The 18536-nt window shown below is 44.8% G+C and overlaps 1 protein-coding gene and 1 pseudogene across 2 annotated transcripts in view; one reads left to right on the top strand and one right to left on the bottom strand.

Annotated features, from left to right (window-relative positions):
• Positions 1-312: 312 nt before the first annotated feature.
• Positions 313-18536, top strand: part of FGF14 (fibroblast growth factor 14) — a 639343-nt gene continuing 621119 nt past the window's right edge. For both annotated transcript variants that reach the window (XM_032611350.1, XM_032611348.1), the window contains exon 1: positions 313-520. In XM_032611350.1, coding sequence (XP_032467241.1) covers positions 313-520 — 208 coding nt within the window. The remainder of the gene's footprint in view (positions 521-18536) is intronic.
• Positions 15484-16172, bottom strand: LOC116743107 (annotated as a pseudogene).

The raw sequence follows: 18536 nt of genomic DNA, 5'->3' as shown, positions 1-18536 counted from the left end.
CTTTGACTCCTGCAGACTCACCCAGCCTCATAGCGATCAACTAAAAGGCTATGGTTTTCTCTTTGGGGATCTTTTGTGCATTACTGCTCTCCCTGATTAGTTCTGGTCTCAGTTGGGATTTCTTTGCTTTTTTGTTTGGCTTCAAGCTGAAAAAGGATTTTTTTGCCAACCCTTTGGTAATAATCCAGTGGTGATCAAGGGGATAAATCATTCACCCTGGCCGAAAAAAAACAATCTCTGAGAAGTCTCAAAGAAATATACCACGTGAGGGGAAAAAACTGGGAGAAGATCCGGAATATTATCGTTTTTCCTATGGTAAAACCGGTGCCCCTCTTCAGGAGAACTGATTTCAAATTATTATTATGCAACCACAAGGATCTCTTCTTTCTCAGGGTGTCTAAGCTGCTGGATTGCTTTTCGCCCAAATCAATGTGGTTTCTTTGGAACATTTTCAGCAAAGGAACGCATATGCTGCAGTGTCTTTGTGGCAAGAGTCTTAAGAAAAACAAGAACCCAACTGGTAAGCAAAACATGCATCATGTTATGTTTTTCCTCATAATAACCTGTCTGTTGCTCATTGAGCTAGATCTGCAGTTCGGCTATGCAGGAAGGCAGGGGAAACAGAGAAGGACCAGGACAGTGTTGTGTATAGAGGTGTTGCGTGGATAAACAAGTAACAGCTGGATCGGCGTCTGTGAGCCCCAAATCGTTACCAGCATCTCTTGGCTGTGACACAATCCGTCACTAGGAGGGAGGAGGAAACTTTTTTTTTTCCTTTTCTTTTTTTGGAATGTATCTGGTTGACGATGTTTGGTGGAATATTGAAGGGTTTATGGCTTAAGGTTTGGCCCGAGGCAGTTGAAGCTTCGGTAATTGCCAGGAGAAAGAACCGCGAGCTCCCCTGACTCGTGCTGCAGGTCCGGGGACGTAACTCGGTGCCGAGAACCTGCTCTAGACTTTCTGAGTAGCTTGCACAATATTCACCACCCCATCACCTTCACCAAAGGAAAGAGGCCCCCTCCGTCGCGGCCCCGCTCCTCCGTCAGCCCCCGCCTCCCGCCCCCGTCTAGCTCCGCGTGCCGAAGTATGAACTCCTTCCCCCGTCTGCCTCCGACGCTCCTGCCGCTGGGAAAACTTGAGCAGGGCTCATGCCGGGAGGGAACCCCAGACGGAGCAGACAAGCCCGGTCTCTCTAGTATATGTAATTTAAACCTCCCTTTTAAAAAGCAGTGTTCTAGCCCGGCGTCTGGGTCCCCCGGGTGGGATGAGCCTGGCCCCGGGTCCCTGCTTCAGCCTCCTGGTGATCGTGCGCCCCCATTCCAAAAGGCTCCAACCGGGAAACTTGCAGTACATTACATAAGAAATGCAAATGCAGGTGATTCGGGGAGTCGGGTCCCCGGGATTCACTTCCCGCTATCTCAGTCTGAGGCATTTGGGGGCGGCCGCGGAGCTGTGGGCGAGCAACCCCCGGGAGGTCAAGCCGGAGGGCTGCGTGGCGGAGGCGGCGCACGGGCGAGGAGGCTGGGTGCAGCGGGTCCGGGAGCCGCGCGCGCCAGCGGCAGGGGGTGTGTGGTGTCCCCCGGTTCGCTTGAGGCCGGGGAGGGACCCGGGCTGGGTGTTCTATGTCTGGGGCCCTGTTGGGGGCGGGGCCCTGGCCGTCCTGCAGTGGCAGCCCGGGTGTCCGAGGCTCCTGACGCTGGCACTGCGGTGTAGTAGATCATGGCTCCCCGCGGGCGCCCTGACACCCCGAGCTCCACCAGGGGCCGCGCTGGCACCCGGAGCCCCAGCGGCCGGGCAGCAAGTGGCTGCCGCCTCCCTGCCTCCGAAGCTGCCTAATGCAGCCTAGTTGGGCGGCGCGCTCCCAGTGAGCTGCCGCCTGCGGGTGCCGGGGATCCGGAGGAGGAGGAGGGGGGAAGGGGGAGGAGGAGGAGGGAGGGAGGGAAGGGGAGGGAGGGGAGGAGGAGGAGGAGGGAGGGGAGGGAGGAGGAGGAGGGAGGGGAGGGGAGGAGGGAGGGAGGGGAGGGGAGGAGGGGGAGGAGGTGTGGGTGGACGAGGATGGAGGCGGTGGGTGTGGAAGCTGAGCACCCCCTGCAGCCCCCTCTGCTGCGGCAGAAGGGAAAGTGCGAGTTCTGAGACCCTCCGGAAGGGCAGATGCTCGCGTGCTGGCGGACGCCTGGCAGTTGCCGTCAGCTGGGACCTTCGGATGGCTGTTGAGTCTGTGGGCGCGGTGCTGCAGCGGGCCCCGTGCCTCCGTCCTGGAGTTCTCATCCCTGTGCTCTAGCTCTCCCCGGTTTCTTCCCGTCCCCCTCTTCTTCCCCACCCCCCACCCGACCCCCACCCCCTCCATCCCCGGTCCTTTGACCCTTCTCTCTCTTAACTTAGCGTTTAGCAGCTCTGAGATGATCCTGAGAGCTACCCAACGAGAAAGCAGTGTGGTCACCTTACCAACCACGTCTCCAGTTGGGCTGTCAGGTGTACCCTAACCCCGCCTCAAGCCCAGCACTTGCTGATGCCTTGGTCATAGCTAGATCTGCAACACTACCATCTCAAGTTCACGCGAAGACCCTTTTGGCAAGACTTCCTAAAGTGGGACAAGCCAAGGGCTGCGGTGGGGTTCCTCCCTCACACAGTAAAATGACTGGTTTTTGAAACCTTCTTGTGTTCTTCTTTGAAAAGATTTAGCTCCCTCTGAGACAGGACTACTAGAAAAGCATTTCTTTAGACTTGGCCATTTGTTTAGGGTTCTTGAAGTCAGTCCCTCCATAGTACTGGAGAGTGGGCAATAATTCAGCATGGAACAGTAAGTTTCCTTACTGCCTTTGATAATGTCTTTTTTTTTTGTAAACAGTTTTACTGGAAACACTAAGTTTCACCGATACACGATTCAAGATCTCTTTATTACACCTCCCCCACCCCACCCACTTTCATCTCTCTGGAATAAAGTAGGTTGTTTTTTTTCCTTCCGAGGCATTTGGAAGGTGTCAAACAAATGATGACTTATTTTTAGAGCAATTTATTTTGCAGCTTATGAATGCTAAAGTACTCGGGGGTGAACTGATGGGTTAACTCAAACTCTGTCTAACAACGGCTCCGACTACTCCACTAGGATAGTTTAAGTCCTAGATTGCCAGGGGTGAGAATTCCAACCTTGGAGTTGGAGCATTTTGTAAATTATTTTTTAAATGGGACATTAATGTGTCACACTATGTATCTCACCTTCTAAAAGTTTTGCCTTTTGAGCTTAAACCATCCCGTGTCTAGCCATTCCCTTTCAGGATTGTAGTTGGTAAATTCCATTCTCCTTCTGCTATTAACATGAAGCCTAAAATCATTTGCAGGTTTTTGATCCCAAGATAGCAGTATAACTAAGAAGTTAATTGGGTAATTGAAATAAAACAAAGACTAAAATCCTCCTAACTGTTAAAACCAAAAAGAACAGATTGACTACTACCTATTACGTTATCTTAAATCTAAAACGAGGACAATTAACTGGTTTCAGACTAAGAAGCTTGTCAGAATACCTGCACATACCAGTAGTAGGACCATGAATTTGGTGTAACGACTTCTTATTAGATGAATTTTTCTTCCCAATCTTTGTAAGTTATAAAATGTTTTACTGATTATTCCCACTGCTTTAAGTTGTCAAGAAGTACAGGCAGTTCAGTCAGGGGTTCCTGAAAGGAATTTCAGAGCACTGCTATATAATCAGGTTGGTGTAGAAATAAGCAAATGATAGAGTCATGAACTTAAGGGCAAAGTTACTCATCTACCCAAAAGTTCTTAATTCATGTTTAAATAAGAGGTGTTAATTAAGTAGGTTTTTTTTTAGTTGTTTTTATGTAAAAGTTAACTGGAAAAGAGCATGAAGATTATATTTGCACAATATATGCTTTTTAAAATAAATTGCAATAGCTTAGAAATCCTGGATAGAAAGTAAATTTACTGTCTTCATAAACATGTCCAATATCTCACAATAGAACTCTTATCAGAGAACACACACACACACGCTTCATGTCCTACCTTCCCTTATTTTCCCAGTAGAGGAATAGCTATATGTTTAGAATAGATGTTACCTCCTTCAACTGTCACTGCATGAGTTATACAAGGTGACTGTATCTTAGGCAGATCATTAAATAGGGAATACTGAGTCCAACACACTTACTTTGCCTGGAGGAGGGCTTGATACGTTTCTTTAAATTAGTACTGAGAGTTTGGACTGACCGACATGTGTCACAGGCCAGTTTGGGAAATAATCTAGGTCACTGAAATCTGAGCAATGGCTGCTAAGGAAATAAATATGGTTGGAAAAAAGAAGTCCACAATAGGGGACTTCCCTGGTGGCGCAGTGGTTAAGACTCCGTGCTCCCAATGCAGTGGGCCAGGGTTGGGGAACTAGATCGCACATGCATGCCGCAACTAGGAGTTTGCATGCCACAACTAACTAAGGAGCCCACCTACCACAACTAAGGCCCAGGGCAATCAAATAAATAAATAAATATTTTTTTAAAAAGTCCACACTAAAGATAAATATGAAGGTCGTATCATGGATGTCTCTTCAGATACATAATGTCCAACAGGCAAAGGAAGCCACAAACCCTCAAATATATACAGCTACTCACACATACAAACTTCCACGGCTTGATAGGATTTTGGAAAGCAGAGATTTTAAGAAAAATTGTAACCAGATGTAATTTTATTGGGTACCAGTGTTTGTGGCAAGGAGGGTACGAAGCAGATGCCCTAGACCTAGTTCTGCAGAGCACATTTAGAAAATCCCACAAACTCATGGCCCTGAGTGTTTCCTCTTCTGAACTGTCTCCGTCTCTGCCATGAAACTTTGAGATGAAACAAGCAGGGCTTGGTAGAAGTCACTGTCACTTTCTATTTCCTACTTTTTTTGGGTGTCTTCCAGCTCTGCTTTTGCCTTTGACTAAGCTGTTTTAGGTGCCAAAAACATCTGGTGTGCCACTGTTACTCATTTAAATATATGTTACTCTTTTAAAGCTACTTGCTTTACACCTAGGGGCGGTCATGGCTTTGAGAAGTGAGAAAATAGGAAGAGGGAGAAGAAAAAGGTGTAAAGCATTTTTCACCCCTTCTCCTCTGCCTGCCGACTCATCTTGGGTTCCTGTAGAGCTGGGTGAGCCACAAATGGGCCATACATAACCTGTGCATTTCTAAACACTGAGCATATGTAAAATGGAGACATCAAATTCAGACTGCATGGCTGGAACACCAAACAGATGTAAGGTCCTTGTCTTTCTAATATGCTTGCGTTCAGCGTGGGATTCCATGTAATATGAGTTGGCCTTGGATTCCATCTAGGAAGCTTCATTACTGAAGTAGCATAACGAGTTTTGTAGGCAGTAGCACTTCCTGAACCAAAGGATGACATGTTAGGTAGGCTTCCAAGTATTGATTTGTTGGGAGTGCCGACTGTTTTGTTTTATGTTTGTTTTAATTTATATCCAAGTTAACAAGTGTGAAATCCAATCAGTGATCATCTAAACTTGGTTTTAACAGTGGAGATCACTTTAGTTGTACCCATATCCAGCCTGTTCTCATCTTAGGCAGCCTCCCTGAGAACATCCGTTCAAATGATGCATTGCCTTCAGAAGGTGCTAAAGCTAATTCTATAGTTCACATTTCCTATGCGGAGCCACTCCTTTAAAAATGTTCAAACCCAGTCTTCCGTGTTTTAGCAACACACACACTGAGGACTTTTGTGAAGTGTTTTTATACATATTGTAACAAGGACAACAACCAAAGGTTTTGCTCCTTTGTACATTTTGGCATCATAACTCACTCAATTGACTCATAAGCTTTCTATAAATATGTAGATGTCTCAAAATGGAAGCATTTATTCAAGATAGTTTCTTATGGTTTATGGGGAAACAGTTGGGATGTTTGAACAGTATATTTGAAGCTCCTCTACTAAGTTTTAAATGAGACATTGCATCGTGTCTATATTCTTAATAAAACCTTTGAGCCCAACTTAGTACCACCTCCAGGAGGGACAGTGGGCCAGGGAAATACCTGCAGACACGTCTATCTGCCTGGTGCCATGGTCTGTGTGGTGTTTCTTAGGGTTTTAGATTGTGTACCGTGTACTACATTTAGTTATAAGAGTTGAACTTGAGCACAGAACGGCAGGGAATTGTCTGAGGGCGACTTCTCAGTTCCTCCATATGCCTCCAGAGATGCACTAACTTTTTTTTTTTTGCTATTCTGCTTTTGAAGGACCAAGTATGTCTTGATGTTCTCCCTGTATATTTCTCTGGTTGGTACAAACTAATTTTCTGCTTTGGCCAGAAGTAAAAGGTAGGATGATGAAGGAAGAGGAGTTGAAAGGAGGAATCCTTAGGGCTTTCCTAAACATGAAAGCAAAAATGGAGGCATAGTGCAGACATGTTTTACAGGGAACACTGACGTTTTTGTTTATCTAACCTACTAACACCATCGAAGAAAGTCACCTAACAATTGTTGAGCACTGTTGCGTTTATCGCTGTCCCCTGTCAAAAACTCAGGTTATGATAAGTCTCAGGTTTTCAATACATTTGTATTAAATGAACTAACGGTGAAAAATAGGGTTTTCTGAGAAAGTTAACTGTGGGACTGTAGCTGCCACTGTCATACAATTTACTTGGTGAAGTTCACTTAACGCCTACTCCTTTCCAGCAGTGCCAACCAAGAATTTGGCTTCTAAATGGTAAAACCAAGAAGGAAAAACAGCTGTTAGTGGCCTTCTTTCTCTTCATGCTCCGCGCCAGGGCATCCTGAAACATGGTTTGCAAACATTCCCTGGGCTCAGGCCTTCCTCAAACACACAAGCGCATTTACCCCTCCTGGCCCGCTCACCCTTTAAATAACAAGTGTTAGGACACCATTTGGTTCCCTCTGCCAGAGGCCCCCTTCATTTTCTTTTCTGATCTTTAATGTTCTCCAAAAGGAAGGCATTCCGAAAAACAGTGGAGTGAACTTGAATTGTTTCTCTCCTCCTGTCTGAACTCCTTTCTGTGAAGATGGTCACTGGGCCCATCCGATGTGGCATGTTTCCGTTCTAGAGTGGACAGCACCTAAACAGCCTCGAGTTTCACTTGCTTTGAAAGGAGGTGCCCCCTCCCTTCCTATTTTGTTCTTTTCCGTTTTAAAGCAGTCATCTGCAAACTTGGTGGCGCCCTGCTTTCCCAAAACCACACTCAGCTACTCAGCTTCCGCCCTCTGGAGCCACCGTCAAAGGCGGACGCACGACTCGGGCAGAGCCCCGCTCGCCAGAGCAGCAAGCGGGACGTGGACTGTTTTCTGCTCGCCGCGAGCCGGCCACCTCTGCGGCTCGGATCTGCTTCCAGGAGTCGGGCCCCTCGGGGATCTGGCCGGAGCCGGGCTCGGAGTCTGCCCAATGGAGCCCCGAAGAGAGGAGGCACGCAGGCGACGCGTCGCCTTCCTCCGCTGTGACCCGCGGCCAGAACTCCCGGGACCGGCCAACCCACGCTCCACGCCTCGGGGCGTCTGGGGCTCTGCGGCGCAATGCGGCGGAAACGACCCGTCCGCGCCGCCGTAGCGCGGGAGGTTTCCGTTGCCACAGGGATGACCTCTGACCCTGGAGCGTCTCTGGGGGCTCGGAGGCCGGCGCAGCCGTTGCTATGGAAACCACGTGGCCGGAAGCCGCGGGGTGGGCCAGACGGGGTACGCGGGCCGCTCCGGCTGTTGACGCGGCGCGCCTTGGCGGGCACCTGGCCGGCGACTTCGCGCGCGCCTCAGTGCGTGCCCGGGCTGAAGGGCGAAGGAAGAGTTTGGTTCTCTCCCACAGGTGGCCACCTCCCCGCGACGCACTGCAGGGTTTAGAGGAAAAGGGACTGGGCGGGAGGAAGGAGCTAGGTAGGTGGCGGATGCGCCCAAGTTCCGGACTGGGAGAGCATGAGTCCAGCCCGCACTAGCTACTGGGAGGCCGAGGAGGGCTCCTGAAATTCTCTGGGCCTCAGTTTCTTCGACTGCAGTGCAAGGGCATTGATTAGAATAATCTCAGGTCGGCCCCCGCTCTCATGTTCCAAGCGTCTCGTAACTTTCCACCCGATCTGGATTCTGAATGAACTTTTCCCTCTTCCCTGTACCTCTCCTGGACTGTGTTCAGTATATTTAAGTTGTAGTTTAAACCCGAGGCAATCGGAGATGGAAGGCCACCTGCGGGCTCATGACCGACCTTGCAGAGGTGTGGCAACTCCTTGCCGGTGCAGAGGTGACTCTTCCAAGAGCCGGTTTTGAGTGGTAAGGAAAGCACAGTACACAGCTTTGAGCCCTGGAAGAAGACACGCGTTGTATTTTACTGGTGACACCACCAAGAGCTCTTCATGCATTTTACAGAGTTGTGTGGTTGGTGCTGAAACAGATGGCATTCTTTTGTATCTGTTGTATTCCCCAGGTGTCTTTTCCTGCGGTCTCAACATTTTTTGGAGAGGACTCCACCTACCTTGGCTTGTTTTTCCTTCTGTTATCTTGGACTGTTGGGAAGAATCACAAGCATTTTCACATCTGAAAACCCACACACACAACTTCACTGTATATTTAGAAGTTGAAAAAGACTATTTTGAGGGTATGATAAGGCAAGCTCACTAGTTTATAAAAGAACAGCTAGATCCAAATTGTGTTTCGGCGGATGGAGTAGGTTAAGGTTACCTGCTCAGATGGCTTTACACTTTTTAAAGACGTTTCGTTGGCCTAGTTTCCAAATAGTCTTTGTACCTTTTTTTTGTTCCCCTTATGATAAGAATTACCTCCCTGAAGTTTGCTTTTCGAAGAACTGGCCATCAGTTTCTCAAGAAGACTGGGTAGAATATTTACATCTCAAGGCACAGGGAAAGAAAGTAAGTGCCTCCAGGAAGGACTTTCGTTTCCTAAATCCAGAATTTTACAATATGTGCCAGCATAGGGGAGGTTTTGGGATTGGTATAAAGGATAGATGGGCTTTGAGTTGCTTCAGTAGCTGCATTTGTGTTCTTACAAAGACTCAGTTCCTGAGACAGGGATAGTTGTTTTTAATTCTTCAAAGAATTGAGTTGCAACCTTCATGACATCAAAGGGCTGATCACCCATCCAGCTACATTATCTTCTGTTTGCATCTTTAGATCTGGGAGAAGGTCTTCAACTAATATGGAAATAAAAAGATTTCTGTGTTCTAGATTTAGAGCTTTTTGTTTTGGAAGGTCTTTCCTTCTGGGTATACATAGTTTCACTTAGGTTAAGGGAGGAGGCCTCAAGAAAAGTACCTTTCAGGCTCTGAATATCAGCTCCCAGTCTGGCCAACTTCTCACAGTAGAGCTACTTAAAAAAAAAGTGTTTTTTGTGTTTTTTTTTTCAAATATCTTGTCAGGTTTCAGCCGAGACAAACAGTAAATATTCCTGGCAGTACTGAACAACCTGTTGGACTCAAGAGGTGTCCCCAGAGAGTGGGCAAAAGATCCTACCCTCCCAAGATGCAGAGCCACATCCAAAGGTAGCCAAAGAAAGACTTAGTTCCCCTGAGCGCTGGCAACGATCAGTAGGACACTAGCTGCAAGTGGAGTGCAATCCACACTTCTGTCCGGCCGTATTTTGAGGGCCCTCAGCCTGACGGTTCCCAGGCCAAGTTCTCAAGGCCCAAAATGAGACAAACAAGAAGGCAATAGCTGTCCCTGGGAGAGAAAGGATCCACAACCAGTGAATCTTGGAAAGGAAGGAACAGCGTGAGATTTTCCCTTCCTCTCTCAACTGGGCACTACAGACAGAGATGCAGGAGAGCTGACTCTGGTAAGAATTCTCTGGCATCTGCCAGTTTTCTTAGGCTCCAGAGCAAGTGGGGTTTAAAGTAGAGTGTAGCTCTGGCGTCTACCTGAATTTGGCAAGGTTTTTCACTAATTTTAACTTGAGTTTCCTATTGGCTGCTTAAGAGAATAACTGGTAGTGGTTTACTGGTTTCCTGGAGAATCCCTTGGAGTCCCATGAACTCTGAGAGGGGCGCATTTGGGGGCCACCCTTCAAAGGTAGGTGTGGGCGCATCTTTACTGTCACTAATTTGTTTATGGTCTTGTAGTTTCTTCAGAGTGGAAAGGCAATTCAGATAGAGGACGAACAGACTGAGGACTGCGATGACGGATAGCGGGAGTAGTAGAAGTTACTACTTAGTGTCTTCTGTTTTAGGTGTCTCTTGTGTCCTTAATTTTTCATTAGCCATTTGCAGTGAATCTTTCAGTAAAGCTGTTTTGGAATCTTGAAGCCTTTCGGTCAGCTTTACCCTTTAGATAGTCATTATGGCAACAGTGTGGAAAATATCTTTGCGTGGAGCGGGATTGAAGGTAAGAAAGGCCACAGAGGAGGTGGTGAGGTCAAAAATAAGGCAGTGACAGGGGGGCTGGAGAGGAAGCGGAGTCCCTCTATCCCAGTGGCCAGTTAGAATTTGGGAAGGGAAAAGAGGGAGGTGTCTGGGATGTTCTGACCACAGGTGTTTGATATGGACCGTTCCTTTTGATGCCGCCGAGCCACTGACCATTTGCCAGTAGACCACTCCTGTCTCCTCAAAGCACAGAGCAAAAACCTGACTCTCTCCAGACTGTTTGTATTCAAGGGGCTGTGGCAACTTTTAATAGCAAGTAGAAAACTTTGACAAGTTTCTCCTTCTAGATTGTAATTTAAATAGGCAGTTCTAGGAGAATTGCTCTGGGATAAAGGGTTTGTTTTCTTGACTCCAAAGCTGAAAGTCCTTAGGGATAAAAAAAATGCCTTACAATAAAGATAAGTCAGAGGTTTTTTTTGTTTTAAATGATATACAGTTCTTTGTTGATAGTCGGTGATTTGTGTGCAATACTTTGTTCCATTTGAGGAGTCAAATAATACAATTAAAAGCCGATTTTTCAGATTATTCAGGTCTGGCAAGAAAAGTGAAGGAAGTGTGAACTTTATTGAATTTACGTATGTAAGTTTGTGCACCTGCTTATTGGGTAGCAATGAATGTAGTTGTAATTAAAATGCCTTTTTCCCCCTGTAACATTTTGTTGTCTGCACAATTACAGTGGATCACTGAAGTGTGTGGTAGCTAGCCTCTTCTGTAATGCTGCCTCTTAGATAAAGTGTAGTTTGGGATGGATTGAAATCTCTATTCTTTCCACTTCCTGTGTGGAGCACGTGGCATACTACTGTCGTACTTTAAAAAAGAAGAAATGTGAAAATAAGAAGGCTCAAAGACTAAAACATTTGTAGGGTTTCTGTTTTTTTCTTAAACAGCCACTTATTTCAGAGTCTGAAACTCATGTTTTTTGGTTGTATTTCTGTTGTACCGCAGGTGTTATTGCTTGTAAGCAAAGAAAGGGCTCTGTTTGCTAGGAGGCCTGAGTCACTTTCCGAATTAAACACTCAGCAGTTACCATCATTCTGCCGCAACATTTTCTTAATTATTTTTTCTTTTACATTTAAACTTTCTACTCATATGCCAATTAAGTGACATAAAATTCCTCATACATCAGATATATAATAATAGATATAAAATATTGGAAATATGTTTTAATAGAATGGATACTAAATGTTAGAAATATTTTAATGGTCCAGTAACAAATTAAAAAATAAATAAATTTGAAAAAGATAGAAATTTAGGGGATCATGATTGTTTATTATTTATTTTATCTTTCCTAATTATATTTCCTTTTAAAATCTTGGGAATCATCTTAAAGAACACAGTGCTTAGGTGGTTCTGGTCCATCTGTGGCACACGTGCCTTTTCATGGGAACGTGAACCCCTAACATGCGCGCTGAAGTTGGGAGTGTGGCCTGCTCTGCAGAGCTGTGGAGTCCTGCTTCTCTGTTTTCCATCACTGAGGATTGCCCCGCTTTGTCCCGCTCTCCTTGTATTTGTACTGTCTTACTCGAGATTTTGTCCTTTCACATCTTTCCTTTAGTTGTGTCTTTTGAAAGGTTTGTCATCAATTTAACTCTTCAGGCAAGGCTGGGATTAGTATTCAATTGGCTTTTCAACTTTTACATGTATTACATTAGGGGAAAAAGGCAAAAAATTCTAACAATACAGTTGTCAGACAGTAAATGAGACACATCTGTCTGAACTAGAGACACCCAAAGCAGCATTTATTTGACTTAATTTTTTTTCTTTCTGTGCTTCAGATAACATGTTAAGAAAACTGTGATGTGGATCTATTGCTTTAATAGGTTATATAATTAAATAATTTGGGGATATTATTATAATTATTCTACCTTATAGTCCCACTAATGAATGCCTTTAAACTTACTAGATTTTAAAAGACTTATTACTCTTCTACTTGAACAGAAATATCCTGAATTCTTCTGAATCCTGTATTAGTAGTTATGCTCTAAGTAATAATAAAAAACTAGCTTTATAGGATGCTTTCTATGTACTAGATACTTTATCTATGTTGCCTAATTTAGACCTCAAAAACCATATGTAGGAATTTTTCTTATATTTATCTGAAAAAGAATGACGCCCAGGCATGAAGAAGTTAAGGAATTTGCCTGATGGCACCCAGCCAGTGGTTGAAACCCAAGCAGTCTTCCTCCAGAGACATCCTCTTAAATTCCTGTATTGCAGCTACCGCCCTAAAGACTGTGTTCAAAGCGTATATGTGAAAGTGGCTGGTGTTGTCTCAGTGTTTCTGTGAATCATTATATCCTGAAACTAAAGGGGAATGCAACATATTCAGTGTTAGCAACATGTTCAGATATTTAGAATTTGTGATGCTTTTTTATTGAGCGTAATTTACATACATTAAAATGCACAGCTCTTAACTGTAGAGTTTGATTTCTTTTGACTATTGTGTGTATCCTTGTGCCAGACACCCCATTTAAGATATAGAATATTCTCATCACCCAGAAACCTCATTCTCAGTTCGATTCAGTTCCCACCCGTGCCTTCTGTGAGGGGCAACCACCGTTCTGCTCTCTGACTTTACCTTAGCCTGTACTAGAGCCTCAGATCCTGGAGTCCTCATGCCCTTGAGTTTGCTCTTTTCACTCCACACGTTGTTTTTGAGATCCACCTATACCATCGCACGTGAGATGTGTAGACTTCCATGCGGTAACTTCTGTTTTCTTTTGTAAACTAGAAACTCCTAATTGAACGCACCCACTTTTAGTTAACATCCAAAAGTTGCCCGAAACTACAAACGGTTCGCAAGCCGACCCGGCCCAGTTACAGAGATGCTGGCTGAGGACGGAGGCTCCTGGGTCAGAGATAAAGGACTGTATCACTCAGGGCACAACAGGCACCCCGTTCTTGTTTCCCTTGTCCTAACATCTCCCAGGGGCAGTGCTGAGTAGCCGAGGTGGATGCCTGCACACAGTGGATTTGTGTCACAGCTGAGGACCTCTGAGTTTAGGAAATTCCCCTTCTTTTTTAAGGAATGTCTTTCAAAACTGCCCAACCTTTGCCCAGCAGGGAGCCATGGTCTTTATTATCCTGGGGTGGGGGGAATCGCCCTCTAACCTGGAAGCACTATCTTTAGAGTGCAAGGTTGTCTGCAATGCAGATATCCTTGTGAAGATAGTCTGAGTCAAAAGCTCTTAGGAGACAGAGCAGAAATCCCATGCATAAGTTGTTCTTTAAATCTGTTTCTGCACAGCAACCTTTTCTTCCCTTTCTGGTTTCTTCAGGACTGCCATTCTTGTTGTTCCAAAGATGCACTTAACATAGAGAAAAATATATTTGGAAATTATCTAGAAAATGATCCTGAGGTTTTGAGAAGACAGACAATATACAATCCATACAATAAACCTATTAGTATTTATTAAATAACTATTTGTGGTAAGTTCCATGTTAGTTACTGGGAGAGATTTAAAACATTCCGTAAGGATTTGGTCTCTGGCCCCAAAGTACTTAAGCTCAGTGTACAGAGAACACCAGTAATGAGAGAGTCTTGAAAGATGGACGGCCACGGGGTGTCTGTAGGAGACCCATCAAAGATGAGCCGGGAAGAAAGGGAAATCTTGTCGAGAAGTGTGACCTGAGCTGACTTTTGAAAGCGTGTTTCATTTGGCAGGAGAGATAAGTATATTCTTGGCAACGGGAGCAATGTGAGTGAAAGTTAAGGGCTGAAAGGTTCATGGTTGGGGATTTGGGGAATGTTAATGGAATCTTATGCTGGGGTATTAGAGGAATCATAATTTGGAGTCCAAAAGCCTGGCAGAGGAGTTAGGCTGGATGTGGTAGAAATCAGTGAACTAGAGAATGTTTCTGGAGTGGGAAGACGGAACAACTTTGTTTGTAGCACCTGAGGTACTTGGGGCAGCAGTTAACTTCCCAGTAAGATGATGTTTTCTAGTGAAACATCGCTGGACTGAAAATGTCACAGGCTCTTTGGCTACAGGGAAATTTCCAGCAATTTGAACCACAGTTTCTTACACGAGAATCCTGATGAACTGCTCTGGCGCTAGCAGCAGATCTGTGTTTGAGGAACCCTTGATGACCGCTGCTTAGTGGAGAGATGCATTAAGGAGCAATTTGCTAAAAGCACAACTTTTGGAAATGGATTTTGATTTTCTGCTCCTTTCTGTTATAAAATTTGAATTGTGTTTTAGAGGGTCAGTATCTATTTCTCGGTTATCTTAACACTTAAGAATGCCACACAATTTAGAAAATAATATTTTAAGGAATATCACTTGTTAAAACAAGAGCACTAATTCAATCCTCAATGGCCATTTAAACTTTACAAATACATAACTAGTAATGCTTTATAAGCAGCAGTTTCAATTTTTTTGATTTAGAACTGGGATCCTTGTTAGAGATCCTAGTTTATAAGTTTATAAAATGCACATTTGTAGGGTCACAAGCATAATTCATACAAGTAAAGGAAGGGACTCATTTTAGGTGGTGATAACAGTTGTAGACACCCTGTGCTGGGAGCAAATTAGCAGCATAAGCCTGAATTCTGTCATTTCAGTGGGTAGTGAGCGAGTGATTTAACAAATTTTTTTTTTTTGGTGCCAATTAGTGTAAAGGCAATAGCTGCACAATGCAAAAGGTCTGAATGCTACAGAGTTAAGTAAAGGGTCTGAATGTTGTTGCATTAACATAGTTTTGAATAAAAAATTAAAATGTGCATCTAAAGATGCCACAGTCCAAGTTGCGTCATACGGATTGCCACAGCTATACATACACTTGCTTACTCAGTGTCTTGGTGCCCGCTAATATTTGTGAGAACCTTCAGGAAAGGAAATTAGGGTCATTCAACTCGCTCAGTGCATCATAATCTTACTCTCTTATTTTTATTACTCAAAGCAGGAGGAGTTACCTCTGTGAATCTTGGTAACAGTTTTTTGCCTAACGATGCTTTCGCTTTCTCTGTTACAATTTTAACATAAGACGGATCTTTAACCCTTTCTTCCTTGTATTCTTTTAAATTTATAATTGGTAGAAATACTTTTAAATATTATCGTATATATATATTTTTTTCGTGATGTCTGATCTTATTTATTTGTTACTCTTAGAACATCTCATTTTTGACTGGACTCAGAAGTAGAAGCTCTCAGAGAGGACAGCCTCCGTCTCTTGGCAATCTGTTCCTGGCGTTTTTCTTTGTCCTCCTTCATTCTCCTGGCCAAAAGTTTAGCATATTCTGCAGCCTCTTTATTTTTCTTAGTACGCTGTTTCTTCAGAGCAATACGCCAACGTTTGCGTTGCAGAACACGTGGAATAACAAGACGCTGAATCTTGGGTGCTTTGGTCCTAGGTTTCTTACGTTCTTTGTTTAGGGGCTTTCTCACAACATACTGGCGGACATCATCTTCTTTAGAGAGACTGAAAACTTTGTGGATTCTGCTACCTCTTTTGGGCCCCAGGCGACGAGGCACAGTAATATTCGTGAGTCCAGGAATATACTTCTCCCCTTTTTTTACAATGACCAGATTGAGAATGCTCAGATTGGCCTCCACAATGCAACCCTGTATAGATTTGCGCTTTCTCCAGTCCTCCTTGGTCTGTAACAGGAATGCCCCTTACTCAGTAGCAGGCGGACTCATCCATGGATCAAGACACACCGCTTCATGGGGAAACGCTGTCTGTCACTTCCACCACTGATTTGGACCACATAACCCTTCCATTCTTCACCCAGAGTGTCAGCAGCAACTTCTGTGGCCACACGCTTCTCATAAAAGGTACGAATGAAGGTTTCTTCTTCGTTCATGCCAACATACACCTCCCATTTCATTACACAGAAACTTCACTCATTTTCCAGTTACTTGAACTGAAAAACACCCTAGGGTCCATGTGTGTAGGTTATCACCAGCACAATTTTCTATACCAAAAATAACGAAATCATAGTAAATTAGAATAAGGAAAGCTACCACAAATACATTCTTACTTTAAAGGTCATGGCCCAGCCCCGCTGCAGCCTCACGGGCCGTAATGAGCACCAACAAATGGTACGGTTCAGTGAGTCTGTGATGGTGTCTACTTCTGAGACTACCACTTGTGCATTGCATCTCTTGGATTGACCACATCAACCAATGTTAAGTGTAACTAGCACCATCCTTGTTAGAGGTCAGCTCAAACATGAAGAAACAGTAGCCCAGGAAAAGGCCTTTAGTGTGGCAGGTTCATGAGTTAGAAATAACCCTAGGTACACATAATGATTCTACTGTTGTCTCTCTGGTCACAGCAGGGGCCTAGATACAGTCCAAGGAAGGAAGTCTCTTCCTCTGTGTTAAGCACTGAGCCCCACGGGGTCTATCAGGGAAACCTTTCTGCTGTGTCAGTTCCTTTTATCAAGTGATGTAAAACTTGGGAACTAGTCTCAATAAATGCCATTAGATTAAAAAAAAGAAGTAAAATTAGTTGCTGAGATCTGTAGCATAGGATGGAATGGCTGAGCAGTAAGGTATGTCTACTTCCTATATCAGGCTTCTTAGGCATCTTGGCGTTGGACATTGTGGATCGGTACAGTCTAACTAGCACTTTAAACTTCTCTCAAATAAGTAGGCCATTTAGGTAACTTGGAAGTTAGTTTTGTTACCTCCAAATATATGGTATCTTAGTCTTTCTAGGGGGAGTAGAGGGGATTTGGAAGGTTAGATAAAGGTGGAAGAGTTGCTGGGGATGGTCGGTCCTGGAGCTAAGGAAGCAATATTGGTAGAGATGGACGGAGTAAACTCATCCACCCTCCTTCCCCTTTTCTCTCCCATTTCGTCTTCCCTTTGCCACTGCCAGTTATGTCAGGAGATTCTGATTGTTGGACCAAATGAGGGACGGATTTGGGCTGGAGTATTCCAAATAGAATAAAGAGTCCATAGCGGTCCTTAGATAGCATATCATGGTAAATGGGGTACATTTTTTTTTTTAACATCTTTATTGGAGTATAATTGCTTTACAATGGTAGGTTAGTTTCCGCTTTATTTAATTTATTTATTTATTTTATTTATTTATTTTTTGTGGTATGCAGGCCTCTCACTGTTGTGGCCTCTCCCATTGCAGAGCACAGGCTCTGGACCCACAGGCCCAGCGGCCATGGCTCATGGGTCCAGCCGCTCCGTGGCATGTGGGATCTTCCTGGACCGGGGCACGAACCCGTGTCCCCTGCACCAGCAGGCGGACTCTCAACCACTACACCACCAGGGAAGCCCAGTTTCCGCTTTATAACAAAGTGAATCAGCTATAGGTATACATATATCCCCATATCTCCTCCCTTCTGTGTCTCCCTCCCACCCTCCCTGTCCCACCCCTCTAGGTGGTCACAGGGAGCTGATCTCCCTGTGCTATGTGGCTGCTTCCCACTAGCTATCTATTTTACATTTGGTAGTGTATATATGTCCATGCCACTCTCTCACTTCGTCCCAGCTTCCCCTTCCCCCTCCCCGTGTCCTCAAGTCCATTCTCTTCATCTGCATCTTTATTCCTGTCCTGCCCCTAGGTTTTTCAGAACCATTTTATTTTTTTTTTTAGATTCCATATATATGTGTTAGCATACGGTATTTGTTTTTCTCTTTCTGACTTACTTCACTCTTTATGACAGACTCTATGGGTACATTTTTAAGTTGAAAAATACAGTGAAGGTAGCAACAACTGTAAAATAGGTTATGACTGGAAATTGGTTTATTTTTCCCACAAAACCGACTAGCAATACCCTTGGGGTCTTTTGTGCATTTTTTGTACTTTTAAATTTGTTTACTTGGCTCTCAATGGGCATACTTCTCTTTTTGTTTTTTGTAAATTTATTTATTTTTAATTTTTGGCTGCATTGGGTCTTTGTTGCTGCGCGTGGGCTTTCTCTAGTTGCAGCAAGCAGGGGCTACTCTTCGTTGCGGTGTGCGGGCTTCTCTTTGCAGTGGCTTTTCCTGTTGCAGAACACGGGCTCGAGGTGCGCGGACTTCAGTAGTTGTGGTGAGTGGGCTCAGTAGTTGTGGCTTGCGGGCTGTAGAGCGCCAGCTCAGTACTTTTGGTGCTCGGGCTTAGTTGCCCCGTGGCATGTGGGATCTTTCCGGACCAGGGCTTGAACCCGTGTCCCCTGCATTGGCAGGTGGATTCTTAACCACTGTGCCACCAGGGAAGTCCC

The sequence above is a fragment of the Phocoena sinus genome, chromosome 18 (genome assembly GCF_008692025.1).
Source record: "Phocoena sinus isolate mPhoSin1 chromosome 18, mPhoSin1.pri, whole genome shotgun sequence".
In the NCBI taxonomy this organism is placed as follows: Eukaryota; Metazoa; Chordata; class Mammalia; order Artiodactyla; family Phocoenidae; genus Phocoena; species Phocoena sinus.
Note: the sequence above shows the minus strand (reverse complement) of the source record. Positions and strands in the feature narration are given on the sequence as shown.